This window comes from Macrotis lagotis, chromosome 5 (assembly GCF_037893015.1).
Source record: "Macrotis lagotis isolate mMagLag1 chromosome 5, bilby.v1.9.chrom.fasta, whole genome shotgun sequence".
In the NCBI taxonomy this organism is placed as follows: Eukaryota; Metazoa; Chordata; class Mammalia; order Peramelemorphia; family Peramelidae; genus Macrotis; species Macrotis lagotis.
The window spans coordinates 22,521,814-22,540,161 of record NC_133662.1 but is presented as its reverse complement, the minus strand read 5'-3'; the positions used below and the strand labels follow the sequence as shown (position 1 = coordinate 22,540,161).

Sequence of the window (18,348 nt, the reverse complement as noted above, 5' to 3'; positions counted from 1 at the left end):
TAGCCTAGATAATGACATAGTATCATAAAGACTTGGCTGCACTTGGAGAAGATGAAAGGCTGCCCTACACAACAAAGCATGGACTACATCAGCAAAGGGTGGGGTGGGGTGGGAAGTTTAGTAATAAAAGTGAGGTTTGATTAAGGAAAAAACTTGCCGCTAATCCGTTATGCCTAAAAGGACTGGACTGTCGAGGCTAGGGGCAATGAGTTCCCCCTTATGGAGGTCTTCAGGCAAAAGCTGTCTGATTTTTGTTCAAGTCTGTGCCCCAGCTCTGAGGCTGTCATTGGGGGAACCCTTCGCAAGAACTTGGGGTGGGGGTAGAACCCTCTAAGTGGGAGACGGCTGCAGACTCAGGAAACAGAAGTTTCCAGAACAGATGCAGTGGTATTAAGAAGCGGGAGGAGAGGGGCTGCCCTGCGTGGCAAGGGAGGGGGGCCCGGGGAAGCGGGGCGAGTCAGCAGATGGCACAGGAGGTGCAGAGGAGGGATGAGCAGAGACGCGCGACCAGCCCATCGCGGAGCCCAGCTCCTTCCCCACGGGTCCGCGCTCTTCTGGACAAGCGAGGATGGGCAACCCAGACGGGCTCAAGAGCGAGACTTGGGACCCTCTAGTCACTCTGGTCAACCCACCAAGCCGTTAGCCCCACCCTCCCCGGGGCAGGCACCCCACCCGGGGCAGGGCACCCCGAGGCCCCCGTCCGCTCCCCATCCCTTCCTCCGCGGCCACGTGCTCGGCCACTCTCCCGGTCCGGTCCCCCAAGGGACCGCGGGCAGCCCGCGGGAAACACCCGGGGGCACTCCGCCCCAGGGCCTGGAAGTTCCCGCGCTGTCCCCTAAGAGCGCGCGAACCCCGAAGTCCCCGGGGGGAGGCCAGGTCCGGGGGACCTCCGGCGAAGCCCGCGCACCCCGGCAGGGCGCGGTGGCAATGGCCAGCGGCAGAGGGGTGCGGCGGCCGCGGGCCGGCGGGGCCGGCCGGGGTCCCCCCGCTCCCCGCAGACTCTAGGAGGACCGCACCTGCTCGGGTCCGGGTCCCGGGCGCTCAGCTCCACTTCGGCACGATTCCCGCGTCTCCTCCCGCAGCCCAGGCCCCCTTCAAAGCCACCCTTCCCCGGTCCCGCCCACGAACCCAGCAACACCGCCCCAACCCGCCAACCCTCTCTATCCCCGCCTTCTCCTCTCCCCCGAGTCCAACCCCTCCTCCTTTTCTTCAAATACCCTCTTCCCGCAGCCCAGGAAGCCGTCCTCCCCCTTCTCCCGCCCCCTCCCCGCCTCATGGCACCCTTCACCACCTCTCCAGAACCCTGCCGTCTCACTCCCCCCACTCAACTTCACTGTAGATTATTCTTTCCACATCCTTCATTTATTTGCCCTTCTCACGAAAATATCCTGTCTCTATCTTCTTGGGGACCCCCCTCAGCTGGTATGCCTCCTCATGGGCATACCCCTTCTCTTGGTATACTTGCCCACGATCACCCCATCCCGAGCCACGGAACCTCCCAGCCAGAGTGCCCCCTTCTCCTCCCCAACTCTAAAACCCTAAATACTATCTTAACTCTGACAGTAATTTTAATTTCAAGAAGGAAAAATCAAAGCTAGGTCGACAGCCTTGAGAGAGGGACTCTGCCTTTTTCTTTTTGCAACGCTTATCATAGTTTTTGGCACATAGAAGGTGTTTAAACTTCACCACTTAACTTTTAGGACTTTACCCCCTCTGCTACCTCCCTCATCCCGAAGTCACCCTTATTCTCCAGATTCAACCCCCTTTTATGTCCACGGACACTAATCTCTTCCCTTGTATACTGCCTTCCTTTCCAAGTCCCTGTCTTCTCTCCAGTTTTTTTTTTCCTCTCCCATGATTCTCTTGGACCTTCAAAGTTGAACTCCCTTATTTATATTTTCCATAACTTTCCTTTCCTGAGCATATCGTCTTGGTTCTCTCTTCATATAGGATGGGTATCTCCCTCCACCATGTCCAGTTCCTTTTGTTTACATTCTTTCTTCCACATTTTTTATGTGTTGGAGAAGGTCATAGTGTTCAGTTCACTGCAGGCACACTTACACTTTAGTTAGATCCCATCAGTAAGTACATCTAACCCATCTATATCTGCCCTGGGCTCATGTCTTTCCTTAGATCCCATCAGCATGCCCACTCTTTCTATATCTGCCCTGGACTCGCACTTTATCCTTAGTTAGATTCCCATCTGCATATCAAGCCCATCTACATCTAACTCTAAGAAGAAATGAGGCACAATGGGAATGAGGATGAAAACAATGTCTTTTGGAGGTGACACCCCCAAAATGAATCTCGGTGTCTATTTTCAGCAGTTCCTAGAAAATCCAAGGCTCTTGCAGTCTCATTGGTAGTGAGTTATCAATTTAGTGGATTTAGACAGCAGACAATTGGGGCAGGATTGGGAGTAATTCTAGAATGGGAGTTTCTGAGAAGATTCCCAACTTCTTGGCAAAAACTCAAGCTAATAAAGTATGGAGTCAGGAAGACTTGGTCAGAGAAACCTGAGTTCAAATCTTGTCTTTAGCATTAATTAGGAACTGCTGGTGAACCTTGGTCAACAAACCTTTCAGCCTCACTTTCTGTATCTGATAAAGAGGACCATAAATGTACCTTAGTGGGTTGGTGGGGGAAATCAAATAAGATGTGTGTGAATTAATTGCCTTGCAAACCTTAAAACACTATATAAATTAGGGCTATTATTCTTATTATAGAGATGGAAGGCTGTAGGAAACCTCTAGAACTCACTTCACTACCATCTCCCCTGCTGCCTCTGCCCAAATGCCCTGCCCTTTAGGAAGGCAAAATAAGATTAATGAACAATTAATAATAATTACAACCAAGAATTCCTCAGAGACAGTCAGACTGAGCTGGAGAAATAAGCTCATTTTCCCCAACCCAATCCCTTTCCGCCCAACATAGATCGAAAAAAAGGAAGGGGGGGACCCTGGGTAGCCTCTTAAAGCTAGGATTTTGTCCCAAATGTTTTCTCTCAAATATATATATATATATATATATATATATGTATATACCCAGATTCCAGGTTACACACCAAACTTATACAGATATACATTCATAAATACCCCAGATTGTAATATATTGTCAAAATCACCTTGATCTTGACCTCAAAGGTCAACTGCTCTGGTCTCAGCCTGGGTAGGAAGCCACAGGGGAGAGAACAGTCTTTTCTTCCTAGGGCACACAAGGTCCAGAAACCTTCCTAAGATCTCTGGTGCAAAAAGGTGTGGCCAGTGATCACTGGTTTATGTCTAAAGGAGGCCTGGCGTGGGAAGGAGAGGGAAGTGGTCACTGTCTTGGGTCAGACTGGAGGAGGTTTATTCTTTTGTAAACCAAACCCATGCCCTCCCTCCTCACTCCTATTCCATTCCCCTAGGATTGGGTGGTTGGCAACAGCCTTGGCTGTTATTGTTGGAGGGCCACCCATCATCCCACCCAACCTGGACACTAGCCCAGCTCTACTACCTAGGCACCCAGCCAGCAATGCCTTCCAGCTTTCATTGCCTCCCCAGGAAACTGGCCTCCTGCAGAGGTGGTTTTTGGACACAGGTGCCCTCTGGTGGGCATCCCTGGGAGGCTCCAGGTTGTTTCCCAAGTGGAAAATCTGTTGCTACGCTAGCCTGTGGCACCATGCCTAAGAATCATATGTATTTGGACCCCACAGGATGCTTCTAAATACCTGAACTGAATACTGCTCATGCCATTATCCCACTATAGGTTCACTCCTAGGGGCTTAGCCGTAAGCTCTCTGGAGATTGAAGGCAGGGAAGAATATTTACTAACCAGAGGGCTTTGAGCAAATTACTTGGTATTTCTTGAAGAAGGGCAGGGGCTGGGGGTTATAGATTATCTTCAAGAACCTTTATCCCTAAAGCCTTTGATCTCCAACCCTGATAAGACTCAGATTATCACCAAATCTTGCTTTGTCCTCCCAGGTAGTCTTTCACCTAGATAATCAATACTCCTTGCTTTGTAGTTAACCAGGTTACCACAGTTTGAAAATAGATGGCTTAAGTTTCTCTGTTTGTTCCTGTATGTCAGAGGCTCTTTGTGTGTTTGTATAGTTGCACACCGCAGGCAGTTTTTTTCCTATGAAGAATGTGTTTATTCTGTTTGTATTAAGGGCACAGAGCCTGTTGAATATTCTGGAGTGTTCGTGAGATATCCATATGTTGTGAGTCCAAAGGGTCTGGGGGAGGCCATTCTATTACTTTCCTATTATCCATCTCACTTCCTTCCTCCTCCTCCTCCTCCTCCTCCTCCTCCTCCTCAGCCCTCCTATCTCTAGGCGTGCCAACCCCACCCTTCTCCATTTCTCAGTCCTCTGACCACCCCACTCCCACTCCACTCCTGTGTTCAGCATCTCTGGAGAAGGGGAGGGGGTTGATACCCCGATACCCCTTTGACTTCCTCCCCCTGACTCCAACTCTGCATTAGACGAGATCAGTACCCCTCGAAGTGCCACGGCCCTCCCCTCCTCTTCCGAAAGAACAAAACGGACTCCCCTGACTCCTTGGCCCCAATTTCCCCATGGTCATCATTCCTCTTGCCCTGCCCCCCGTCTCTTCCAGGATGTCTTTTCTCATGTATTCCAGACGCCCTGGTTACCTGGCTCCGCATTCCCCGGATACCCACTCCTTTTGCTCCCCCAGATCCGTGCATTTCCATCTCCACCTCCTTTCCTGTCAACTGCTGTGCTTTCCTGGGCTCCCGTTGGTGCCCAGCGGCGTGAGCCCGCCCGGCCCCCAGACAACACCTCCGGCCCCGCCTCCAGCGGCTGGGATTGGGGGGCTGCGGCCAGGAGGGAACCTTTCCTTTTCACTCCCTCTTTCCAGATTCCTGGCAGCCAGGACCACTGCAGAACCAGGAGGGGGGGGGGCGGGGTTGGGATGGGTTGGGAAGGGATAGGGATGCCATGAGTCAGAACAGGTCTGAACCACCTGGATCCCCAGGCAGATAATTCTCATTCACACCCCAAAACCTCCTGGGCCTGTTGTGTATTGGAAGAGAGCAGGAAGCTGGAAGGAAGACTGAAGCCAGCAGGGTCCAGGCTGACCTTGAGGGGCAGGGAAAGTGGTCAATCTAGCAGTGGAAGTAGTACTGCCAGTTAAATTTTGGCACCCCAATCATAGGAATTGCATTTATAGGATTAGGGTCCAGAGCAGGGTTCAAACTAAGAGGCTATGTGAGGTTCTCTGGTTATAAGAATGGTTATCCTAGTAAAAAGTGTTGGGAATGGGTAGGAGGAGATGAACCAAACCAAGGAAAAATCATAAAGAGAATTGCTACTGCACTAGAGTGAGGCTGGCAGTCTTCATGTACAGTTCATGGCCTGGAGTGCCAATACAGCTGGGAACATAGATGAAGTGCTTCCTTGAGGAAAAGTTATGCCCTGGGAGGGATGTGGCTACAGAAGAGAGAGTAAGGAACATTGATCTCCTTTAGTTTGTATCTGCCACACAAAGTAGATTGAGACTCTCTGCACCCAGATGACTTTCTGGAGCAAGGTTTTCTGAAGTTTAGATTAAGCAAATTATTTAAATTTGGAAATCAAGCTTGTTTTGACTTCTTGATATTCCTTGCATGAAATACCTTCCCTTACCAACCCCAGAGAGACTAATATCCTATATCAGAGTTTTATCTTAAGACTCCAGTGTCTATTCCTAGAAACGTTAGTTTCCCCTTCCTCCTCTTAAATCCTTGAGATTAGAGTGCTTCCTTCCAGGCTCCAAAGTCCTTGACTCACCCTAGCCTGGCTTCTCCACATTGCCTTTTCACTGGTTGTCTCCCATGCTTGAAATGATTTCCCTTCTCACCTCCACTTCTTAACTTTGTTTGAGACTCAGCTCAAAGGCCTTCCCTCTAAGATTATCTAATATTTATAATGCATATATATTTTTGTGTGTACATAGTTGTTTGCATATTTTCCCCCCTCCTGCCATTAGAGTGTGAAATCTTTGGGGGTAAAGTTCGTGTTTTTTTTTATCTTTCTCTGTATTCCCAAAGCTTATCACAGAATGCTGTGTGTAATACCATGTGTAAACCCTTAATAAATGTTTGTTGACTAATTTTTGCTATTTACTTTTCTTATTTTTAGGAAAGGAAATTCTGGCCTCTCTTTCTCCTTGTAAAAATCCTCTGTCTTCCAAATCTTACCCCAAGTCTGGGCTATTTTCCAATCTAACAAACCTCAGAGATTTCTGAGTTTCCCAGGAGTTGATGTTCAGTGAGTCACTTGGACTATATATCTCCTAATCCCTATAGATTCATTGGAAAGTTCCCCCCATTCCCCCAACTTTACTTTTGATCTCTGCTCAAGGGCTTTCACTAGTTCACTCTCCTCTGAGCAAAAAATTTAGGTGAAGGATTAAGGCAATGATCTCCCAGTCAGGTAGCTGAACCCTCAGTCAGGGGCAAAAGTTTCATGGAGAAGCAGAAAGAGTAAGGTTTAGACACAATAAAAACTGCTGGCAAGGATGGCTGTGGATAAAGAGTATGGAAGCATCCCCTGCTGTGCCATTTGTCTCTGCAAGGTTAAGAGATTGTTATGCTTGGATATGGGGGAAAAGATAAAGCCAGTTTCCCAGCATTCTAATTCCAGACACCCCGCCCCCCACTATACTTTTTGAACCTGAGCAAGGGATAATACCCTCTTGGAACTTTGATTTCTCCCTGTGGACAAGAGAGAATTTTCCTTCAACCAGGTATAAAAGGAGTATATCTAGGAAAAAAAGACAGATGTGAAAGAAAGCTTGAGAAGGAAGAGGCATGGAAGATGCAAGATTAATTATCTTTTTTTCATTTTCCACTGGATAGATAAGGCAGCACTCAGAACTAGACAGATGTTATTAGGCCCAGGCAACCTCAGCCCAAACAGTATACCTGTACCAGGGGATTTGGGGAAAGGAATTATCTGAAAACAAAGGTCCAGGTTAGGAAAGCTACCAAACAGACACCTCTCATCTAGATGCTGTCTCCCCTTCTCAACAATCAATTAGGCTAAATAAAGCAGGGTTACCCTGTTCTTGGTGATATTTTGGAGGAGTTGAGTAAGTAAGTAAGCTGAGTAAGATTTGGGTTTAATGTTTTCTGGCCAGGGGGAAACTGGAGTCTGGAAGAATAGTCAGTGGTGCTGGGAGTCTTCCTTCACACCTTCCCCACCCCTCCCTCACCTCAAAAAAGAGACATTCCAAGATTCCAGGGTTCCATTCCTGGAAAGATCTCTTTCTTCTCCTCCCTTCTCCTCCTCTTCTTCCTCTGAAGCCCAATGGTAGAAGAGGCTTCCCTTGGGGCTTTGCAGTCTTCGCTGCTCCCACCCCAAATCTAGCCTCCTTTGCTCTCTACTCCAGTTCTCCCGGCATCAGGTTGGTGCCGGAGGCTGAGAGCATAGAGAAGACAGCCCAAGAGAGCTTGACGAGTCTCTTGAGAGCCCAGGCGTTGGACCAGGCGGCGAAGCAGGGGCACCAGATGCTTCCGAGCCAGGCGGGCAGTAGGCAGCAGCAGGCGGGACAGCAGAGTTCTTATAAGCAGTGGGAGCAATGGAACAGGCATGGTAGCAGGCCCAGATGGAAACAGTACTGTGGAGTGGGAAAGGGTAGGACAGCCACTACAGAGATATCTACCAAGACCATTCCTCGCAGGTCTTACCTCCTATTATGGCTCAATTTCTAATGCCTTCTCCATTTTACAAGGAAAAAAAAAGAATGAGTTTGGATTTGGTGTGGGGCAAAGAGCTTGTCTTCCCACCCATATACCCTTTGCCCCTTCTGGTAATGTCCCATTGGCTGCCAATTCTTATTTTGACTTTTATACTTTCGAAACATTTTCCTTCACTTCCCTTCTTTAGTTGTTCTTGGGAGAAATGACAAGCAATTTTCTCCCCATTGTATAGAGAAGAAAACTTGAGTCCTAAAGACCCACTAACTTTCCTGGGATCAGGAAATATAAGACGAGAACAAAACCCTAGTGTTTTTCTGTCTTCTCAACACAAGATTCCTTCTACTAAACCCTCCTTAATATCAACTAGCTCTTTCATCCTTCTTCAAACACATTTTAGTTCTCTCTCTACTTCCTCTTCTCTTGTTGAACCACATTTTCTGTGCATTGGGTTTCTAAACAGAAGACCCTTTCATGACTACCCCTTGGTTTTGGTCCTTTCCCTCCCCAATCACTAGGCATTGACCCTCTCCCACCCTTTCCCCAGCAAGTCAGGGTGGCCTCTCACCTGTTTAGTAGTGGTATTGATGGGGTCAAAAGGTATGTATTCAATATTCTTTCCTCTACACCAAGTTGAGTTGTATTTCACCAAGTTCATCTATTTCTTCCCCTGTTTTTCCTCTGAAAAATGATGAAGGGTCTTCTATCCAGTACTTGTTGCTCTCAGCTCTCTCCTAGGCAGAAAATAATTTCTATTTAGAGATAAATGAAGAATGAATGAATGAATGAATGAATAGGCAATCACCAACTAGCCTTGCCCCACCTACAACAGCTGGGAAAAACTTGATAGGGAGGGATTTCATGGAGGGGAGACAGCTGGGGGGGAGTGGGCAGTAGTAGGAGGCACAACTGAGGTGGCAGCTGGCATTGTGAGAGGAGGTGATCCAACTGACCTAGGATGGACACCATTCTTCAGTTCAGGAGTAGAGGATATTCTGTCTTTGCTCATCTACTGTTTTTTTCACTTCCTTCCAGCCTGCCTGGCTCTTAGAAAGAAGGCCAGGAAGAAAACCCTGGGATTGAAGTAGAGGCTAAGTGTTAATATTTTCTTAAATTCCTTAAGGGATCTAGATAGGACAATCATCATTTTTCGGAAGAATGACAGGAGGAGAAATATGAACTTCATGAACTATAGCTCAACTTAGTGTAATGGAAAAGAACCCTAAATATTTACTCTCTGATCCCATCAATACTACTACTAGTCTCCATACTATGGGGTCAAATGTTTAACCCAAATGTTTAAAACCACACTTCTGGAGTGGTTTCTCATTAATTAGGGAGTGGATGAAAAAGTTGTAAATAAGATAAATGTAATGGAACTTTATGATGAATATGAATTCAAGGAAAGAAGAACCTGTATGAACTGGTACAGAGTGAAGTAAGCAGAAACAGGGAATCAATCCACTTCAAGATCACAATAGCACTTTGATCAAGGCAGTAATCAATGCCAATTTTAGAGGACTGATGGTGAAGCATGCCTGGTGTTCCCACAGAGAGCTAGTAGAAGGTAATTATAGAATAAGACATTCCTTGTCAGATATGGCCAATATCTTGAGTTGTTTTGTTTAACTGCCCTTCTTTATATCAAAGGAGGGTTAAATTGGTAGTGGCAGGATCTTCAATGGAAAATGCTAAATTAAAAAAAAATATATTTTATTTTTCCCAACTACATCAAGACAAATTTTTAGCATTCATTTTTCAAAATTTTGAGTTCCAATTTTTTCTCCATTTCTTCCTCCCCTTTTCCTAAAACTGCTGGCAATTTAATGTAGATTATACATGTATAATAGTTACTGTTGTGAAAGAACAAACAGATCAAAAGAAAAAAACACAGAAAATAAAGCAAGAAAAAATATGCTTTGCTTTGCTTTGCATTCAGAGTTCATCAGTTCTTTATCTGGATGAGCATAGCATTTTCCTTTATGAGTCATTTATATTTGTACTGCTAAGAAGAGCTAGGTTATCATAATGTTACTGATCATGTGTACAATGTTTTCCTGGTTTTGCTCAACTTTACATCGGTTTGTACAAGATTTTCCAAGTCTTTCATTTCCTATTGCACAGTAGTATTCCATTACATTCATTTATCACAGATTGTTCAATCATTCCCCACTTGATGAACATCATCTTAATGTTCAATATTTTGCCACCACAAAAAGGGCTGCCATAAATATTTTTGCTCATGTAGGTCCTTTGCCTTTTTTTCTTATGATCGCTTTGGAATACAGACTTCAGAGTGGTATTACTAGATCAAAGGATATGCAATTTGCATATATATGCAAATATATATAATGCCCTCTGGGTATAGTTGCAAATTGTTCTCCAGAATGGTTGAATCAGTTCACAACTCCACCAAAAGTACATTAGTGTCCCAATTTTCTTTTTTTTTTCTTTTTTTTTTTTTTTAGGTTTTGGCAAGGCAAATGGGGTTAAGTGGCTTGCCCAAGGCCACACAGCTAGGTAATTATTAAGTGTCTCAGACTGGATTTGAACCCAGGTATTCCTGACTCCAGGGCCAGTGCTTTATCCACTGCACCACCTAGCTGCCCGTGTCCCAATTTTCTAACGTCCTTTCTAACAATTATCATTTTCCTTTTTTGTCATTTTAAACAATCTGATAGGTGTAAGATGGTACCTCAGAGTTGTTTTAATTTGCATTTCTCTAATCAAAAGTAATTCAGAACATTTCTTCATATACCTATAGTTTTGATTTCTTCATCTGAACATTGTCTATTCATGTCCTTTGACCATTTGCCATTTTTATAAATTTGACTCAATTCTCTGTATATTTAAGAAATGACGTCTTTATCAGAGATACTTACCATAAAGATTATTTCCTAGATTCCTGCTTTCCTTCTAATCTTGGTTGCATTGGTTTTGTATTTTAAAAGTTTTTTAATTTAATATAAGCAAAATGATCTCTTTTGCGATTCTTAATGCTCTCTATCTCGTTTGGTCAGGAACCTGTGACTCACTTAACTTCTTTAAGAATTTGGATGCTATTCCACTTGTGCATATATATTTAGTATCAGTATTACATCATGGTTTATGGTACCTTTTTAGCAGGATGTAGTTTCTTTCCTTAACTTTTAATTAGGTCTATTTTTGCTTTTGCTTTATCTGAAATAAGGATTGCTACCCCTGTTTATTTGTTTGTTTTTTTTACTTCAGATGAAGCATTATATACTCTCCTCTGGGCCCTTACCTTTACTCTGTATCTCTCTGCCTCAAGTGTGTTTCTTGTAAACAATATATTGTAGAATTCTGGTCTTTGATTCACTTTGCTATCCATTTTATGGCATTTTTTTTAGGTAGGTTATTTTGCAAGGAAACTGGGGGTTAAGTGGCTTGCCCAAGGCCACACAGCTAGGTAATTATTAAGTGTCTGAGACCAGATTTGAACCCAGGTACTCCTGACTCTAGGGCCAGTGCTTTATCCACTGCACCCCCTAGTCGCCCACTATGGTATTGTTCATCTCATTCACATTCATAGTTATGATTACTAATTGTATATTTTCCTCTATCCTATTTTTCCTCTTGTTCTCTCTCTCTCTCTCTCTCTCTCTCCCTTTCCCTTCTCAATTTGCTTCTGTCAACCAGCTCTCCCAATCTGTCCTCCATTCTGAAAGTCTTTCCCCCTTTACTTCATTTTCTCCACTCCTACTTTCCAATAGATTTCTATAGGATTCCTCTAGATAGATTTCTATATTCAACTGATAGTGTATTTTATTCCCTCTTTGGGTCAATACTGATAAGAGTAAGGTTTAAATGATGCCCATCACCCACCTTTTCTTCTTTCCCTCCACTATAAGTTTTTTCTCATCTCTTCATGTGAAACAATTTATTTCATTATCTCTCTCCCTTCCTTCAGGGCCTAGTGTCTTGTTCATTGTCATCCTTTAATTATTTCTTATGTCATTTCCTCAAATTCACCTTTTACTCATACCTCTGTCTATGTTTGTTGCTTTTAGTTTTACAACTTACAATTAAGACAATTTTTAAGAATTATAAATGTAGGAATGTAAACAGTTCAACTCCACTGAATCCCTTATGTTTTCTTTTCCCTTTTTACCATTTTTAGGTTTCTCTTGGGTCTTGTTATTGGAGATCAGTTCTGATCTTCTTAGGAAAGCTTGAAAATCACCTATTTCACTGAATGACTATTTTTTTCCTTGAAGTATTATGTTTAATTTCATCAGGTGAATCTTGGTTGTAGTCTTAGCTCCTTTGCTTTCCAGAATATTGTATCCCATGACCTTTGATCCTTTAATGTTGAAGCTGCGAAGTCCTGTGTAATACTGTTAGTGGCTTCTCAATATTTGAATTGTTTCTTTCTGGCTACTTGTAGTATTTTTTTCCCCTTGACTTAATGTTTCAGAAATTTGACTATAATGTTCTTTGGAGTTTTTATTTGGAGTGATCGATGGATGCTTTCAATGCCTATTTTGCCCTCTGGTTCCAGGATATCAGAGTATATTTCCTTGATAATTTCTTGAAAGATTCTGCCCAGATCCTCCTTTTGATTATGGCTTTCAGGTAGTCCTATTCTGGCATTGTCTCTTCTGGATCTATTTTCTAGGTCAGTTGTTTTTTTCCAATGAGATATTTTACATTTTCTTCCAGTTTTTTCACTGTTTTGAATTTGTTTGATGGATTTTTTTTTTTTGGCAAGGCAATGGGGTTAAGCGGCTTACCCAAGGCCACAGAGCTAGGTAATTATTAAGTGTCTGAGGCTGGATTTGAACTCAGGTACTCCTGACTCCAGGGCCGGTGCTCTATCCACTGCAACACCTAGCCACCCCTTGTTTGATTGATTCTTGATGTCTCATAGAGTGATTAGCTTCCATTTACCCAATTCTAACTTTTAAGCAGTTGTTTTCCTCAGGTTTTGTGCTTGCTTCCTTTTTCATTTGGCCAATTTTACTTTTTAAGTAGTTGTTTTCTTTTTATAAACTATTGACTCTTTCCTGATGATTCTCTTATGTTACTCTTACTTCTTTTCCCATTTTTCTTTCCCATAAAACCTTTGTTATATGACTTTTTTCTTTCCCATATAACCTCTGTTCGATGACTTTTAAGCTCTTTTTTGAGCTCTTCCCTGACTTTTCTAGGCTTGAGACCACTTACCATTTTTCTTTGGGATTTTGCCCACAGGGTTTTGACTTTGTTGTCCTCTTCTGCATTTGTGTCTTGATCTTCATTGACCACGCTAACTTTGTATGATCAGTTTGTTGTTGTTGTTGTTCATCTTTTTTGACCTTTTTCATTTCTTTTAAATTTGAGATCTGCTCCTGGTGTAGAAAGGTCATGGTCTTAGCTTCTTATGCCAGGGACTGTAGATCCTAGCTGTTTACCTGGTGTTGCACTGATGATGTCTTGAGGTCCATGGTATGGTAGCACCCTCATGCCAGGTACTGTGCTAAGGGGATGGGTGGGGGGGATGCCTGGCACTGCTGAGGTGATAGGAATCTGGCAGTTTGCCTGGTGCTGAGCCAGGGTCCTAGTAGTAATGTTAGGCATGTGCTGAGGCTGATGGGGGGTGTTTCTGGGTATCCCTAGGGATTCACTGAACCCTTTGGAGACTGTTTCCCTGGGGCTATGCTGAAGCAAGTGGGGGTTCTTGGAGCTGAGGCATATGGGTGGGGGGAGTCCTGGTTTGGGATTTTGCCTCTCTACTGGGGGAGGGGCTTAGAATCTCCTCCTGATTGACTGAGATGGGATTTGTTGCTAACTTGCTGGGATTCTTCCTATCCCAGATTGTGCTGCCCTTTGTTCCCTGAGTGAGACAGACCTTTTTGAGCGATCTTCCAAATTTCTTGGATCATCCTGTCTTTTTTACTGTTCCAGGATTTGTTTTAGGGCATTATTTTGTAGTTGTTTGAAATATGGGAGAGTTACGACAGTTTATTGCTTACTCTAGCATCTTGGTTCCTGGAAGTTTAGATTCTAAGTAGACAAATAAAAACAGAGGCAAAGTGAAATGAGCAGAACCAGGAGAATGTTGTACATAGTAACAACAATATTATTTGTTGAAGAATTATGAAAGACTTAGATCTACTCAGCAATACAAGAATCCAACTCACTTCCAAAGGACTTATTGTGAAAAAAGTTGTCTGCCTCCAGAGAAAGAATTGATAGTCTGAATGCAGGTTGAATATACTTTTTAAACTTTTTTACATTTTTTTTCTTTTTACAGTCTATGTATGTTTTCTTTCCTAACTTGACTAATATGGCTTAGAACTTGTTCAGTCATGGAAGATACTAACGTCATCCATAGAATTCTGGACCATCATCAATTATCTTGACTTTCATCTTGCTACTGTCCTGACTCTGGAAGAGAAAGTGATGCTGACAACTTTGTGTGATTCTGCTTCATCATTCAAGTTATCATTCATAATGTCATCAGTCCTCTTTAAAAATGAAGGGCAATGGGGTGGCTAGGTGGCGCAGTGGATAAAGCACCAGCCCTGGAGTCAGGAGTACCTGGGTTCAAATCCAGTCTCAGACACTTAATAATTACCTAGCTGTGTGGCCTTGGGCAAGCCACTTAACCCCATTTGCTTTGCAAAAAAAAAAACCTAAAAAAAAATGAAGGGCAAACAACATGAAATGGAAATATTTTTCATGACTGTACATATATAATCTATATTGCTTGCCTTCTCAAGGAAGGAGAGGGGGAGGGAGAAAGCAAGGAGCAAAGTTGCAACTCAAAATTTTAAAAACCAAATGTAAAAATTTGTTTTTAATTGAAACTGAAATGGAAAAATAAACCTAAGGGATAAAAGAAGATAAATAAAAGAAAAAATAGAGAATTGAATAAGTTTCTGTAAAAGCTAAAAAAAGGGACTTCAATAAAACATTTTAGAGTGAAGAAATTTAGATGCTAGTCATAGTTTTCCATAATTTTGTATCGATATATATATATATATATATATATATATATATACATTTCCCCCTCTGTGTGAGTGTGTTTTACTAGAAATTGATATACATTGAAGAAACCATAGATGTGGAAGAAAAATATTGGCTCTTGAGTCACACTGATTGTACGATCTTGAACAAGTCACTTAGCTCAAAGTATTTAGGGATCATGCTTCCCTCCCTGCCAAACATACATTTTTTTTTTATAGTTGAGGATACTTGAGAAGTCTAGTGATTACTATTGGTGTAGTGGATAGAACTCTGGATTTTAAGTCTGAAATACTGAGACATTTTCTAGTTGTGTTTTACTGGGCTTTTTAGTCACTAGCAATCTCTTGATCTCCTATTCATTGTCTGTAAATTCAGAGGATTGGAAGGCTTTGTCTGAGGTCCTTGCCAGTTCTTATACACCTATGATTTGCTAGAAATCCCTGGGCTTTAATCCAGAAAATGCAGTTTATTATCCTGGACAAGTTATTTCTTTTCTATGGGCATTAATTTCCTAGCCTAAAGATATTTCCATATCCCACTCAGAAAGGGTTGGTTTGCCTAGACAAGCACAGAAAGAGTACAATCCTGTCAGCAGCCCTTTCGAAGGCCCTTCCCAATGGTAACATCTAATAAGCTGGTGATTTGCATGTCCTTTACCTAGGGATAAGGCACACAGTGTCCCCACATATGGATTTAGGGCCCCTCCTAAGAGAGTGCTGAGCCTAGGGCAAGTTACACAATGTTCTTCCCTCTCATTTTTAATTAGGTGAGATCAGGTTAAACTGAATATTAAACATCCTTGAAGAAAAACTGGAGTCTCACCAGGACAGCCTACAGGTTGAAAGAAAGAATCAGAAGTGCAGCAAACCATTCAGTCCACAATCACTTATTAATTGCCTATTATGAGTTCAGCAGAGAGGGTTATATTGAGTAAGGAAAATAAAGTAACAACATAGGGGTAGCTAGATGGTGAAGTAGATACCGTGGGATCTTCCTGAGTTCAAATCTGGCTTCAGATTCTTCTTAGTGTAACCCCAGGCAAATCACTTGATCCTGTTTCCTCAGTGTCCTCATCTGTAAAATGAACTAGAGAAGGAAATGACAACTCACTCTGGTATCTTTGCCCAAACTGGACATGACTGAAATGATCCAAATCATAACACAGAATATGATAACTATATTATTAATATAGAAAGAAAACCCTGCAAAAAATTGGAAACTGAGGGGATGTCCATCAATTAAGGAATGACTAAACAAAAAAAAATGTGGCATATTTATGTTCTGTAGGAAATTATCAAGAATAACCTGGAAAGACTTATATGAACTGATGCTGAATAAAATGAGCAGAATCAGGAGAACATTATATACATTGACAGCTACAATGTGTGATGATTAACTATTATAGACATAGCTCTCCTCAGTTATGATAATTGTAAAGACTTGTGATGGAATATATCATCCACATTCAGAGAAAGAACCATGGCATCTGAAGGTAGGCCACAACATACTGTTTTCCATTTAAAAAATGTGTTTTATGCCTTATTTTTTCCCTTTCATGATTTTTTCCCCTTTTACTCTGATTCTTCTTACATAACATGACTATTATAGAAATACATTTATAACCCATGTGACCCAACTATAACGCCATCAAGGGGATGGAGGGAGAAGGAAAAATGTGGAACTCAAAATCTTATGGAAAAAACTGAATGTTGAAAACTATTTTTGCATGTAGTTCGAAAAATAAATACATAGGGGCAGCTAGGTGGATAGAGCACCAGCCCTGGAGTCAGGAGGATCTGAGTTCAAATGTGACCTCAGACACTTAATAATTACTTAGCAAGTCACTTAACCCCATTGCCTTGCAAAATAAGTAAATACATAAATTTATATATAAAATTATTTTTTGACACAAAGAATAGATTAAATCACTCTTTTTGGATTTTTAACTGAGATGGAATTTGAAGCATTGACTAAATGAAGCATTGACAAGCAGATGATACTTTTTTCTCAAAAATCTAAAATTTGAATATAAATTCTTTTGTCTTGCAAAAAGCCAGCCACAATGATCTATTTTTAATTTCTCTCTAATACTTATCAATTTTATATTATATCATAACCACAACATAATTACTTACCTAAATTTATATTTAACCTGTGTATATTACAGTTTGTTATATTGTTTAAATTGTAAATCAAGTTTTATTTTGGCCATTGAACTAGTTCTGACAATTTTGCAGGACAGCTTGGAAACGAATAAATAAATGAATGAAGTTAAAAAAAGAGAGAGACCCCTGAAAGATCCTAGAATGAGGGAAGTCACTTTGACCAAGTGTGTCAGTGAAATAGAGCAGGAAACATTGAGCTGGATCATTTTTAGCACCATCTGGGAACATTCTCATACCCAATCAGCTGATTCCTTTAGGCACTGCCCAACTGAAAGACCAAGAAAAGATGTGGGTGGGCTATTCCCATGCCCTTCAGCAGATTCCTATATATGCTTCAGATAATAAGTTTTAGAAGTGGGAGGGAACTTCACCCTCTCCTTTAATAGAACAAACTGTGTGATTATAGTAAAGTAGTCACTTAAATTCTTTCCAGTTTTCTCATCTGAGAAGTGGGACTAATAATAGTACCTGCCTTACCAAGGATCAGAGAAGATAATATACATAAAAATGCAAATTTATATATAAATATAAATTGCAAATCTTAAAGTGCTTTTTAAATATCAGCTACTATTTCAACTCAGGAAAAATAGTATTTACTATGAATATGCATATATATGAACATGGATGAACTCTGGCCCCACTTTCTGAGTGCCAGCATTTTATATTTCACGCCTCCCTCAGACCTCTCTAATATTATTTTTTAAATTTAATTAATTTACTTATTTAATTTGAATTTTATAATTTTCTCCCTGATCTCACTTCCCTCTCCCCACCCCCCTCAGAAGGCAGTCTGTTAGTCTTTACTTTGTTTCCATGCTATACATTGACTTTCTAATACTCTTTTTTTTAGGTGTTTTTTTTTTTGCAAGGCAAATGGGGTTAAGTGGCTTGCCCAAGGCCACACAGCTAGGTAATTATTAAGTGTCTGAGATCAGATTTGAACCCAGGTACTCCTGACTCCAGGGCCGGTGCTTTATCCGCTGCGCCACCTAGCGGCCCCTCTAATTTATTATTTTTTTTTTGCAAGGCAATGGGGTTAAGTGACTTGCCCAGGGTCACACTATGTGTGTAAGCTATGTAAGTCTGAAGCTGGATTTGGACTCAGGGACTCCAAGGCTGGTTCTCTTTCCTTGCACCATTTAGTTGCCCCAGGACTCTGACTTCTCAGGGCCTTCTTGCTAGACTGGCTGCAACATTTGGTTAGGATTCCTCTAACTTGAATTCCTAGAATGAAGAACTGAAAAAAGACAACTGAAACAGACCAAAGTCCCAAGCCCATTTCTCAGGATTTATGTATGAAGAAGGCAAGGTGAAACTCAGGCCATGCCCTGGCTCTGCTTTGTGGTGTCACCTATTTTGAGTGAGCCAGGGCTTCATTCTTAGACACCATGAGAAAGGGGAACAAAGACTGTTCCAATAGTTTTAAAGTTGCAGCCAGTTTCTGACTACGTAGCTAATGGAAAAGGCCAGCTCCAAGCAGGTAATAGAATGTCCACCGGGTATATGGGATGTTCAAGGAGGATGA

At 42.2% G+C, this 18,348-nt stretch overlaps 2 protein-coding genes across 4 annotated transcripts in view; both read right to left on the bottom strand.

Annotated features, from left to right (window-relative positions):
- SLC29A1 (solute carrier family 29 member 1 (Augustine blood group)) overlaps nt 1–8,338 on the bottom strand; it is a 37,100-nt gene extending 28,762 nt beyond the window's left edge. The window contains exon 1 of one of the 3 annotated variants that reach the window (XM_074237063.1): nt 8,255–8,338. The gene's annotated coding sequence lies outside the window, so the exon portion shown is untranslated. Of the gene's footprint in view, nt 1–1,016; nt 1,035–4,638; nt 4,706–8,254 lie in introns of those variants that run through there. The other 2 variants (XM_074237062.1, XM_074237061.1) reach the window with 2 other exon arrangements.
- On the bottom strand, nt 4,882–8,343 carry MYMX (myomixer, myoblast fusion factor). The gene is made up of 2 exons (XM_074237064.1): nt 8,255–8,343; nt 4,882–7,607 (listed from the first exon to the last, which is right to left on the bottom strand). Exon 2 carries the CDS (start codon nt 7,579–7,581, stop codon nt 7,354–7,356), a length of 228 nt encoding a protein of 75 aa, XP_074093165.1. The 5' UTR covers nt 7,582–7,607; nt 8,255–8,343; the 3' UTR covers nt 4,882–7,353.
- Nucleotides 8,344–18,348: the final 10,005 nt, after the last annotated feature.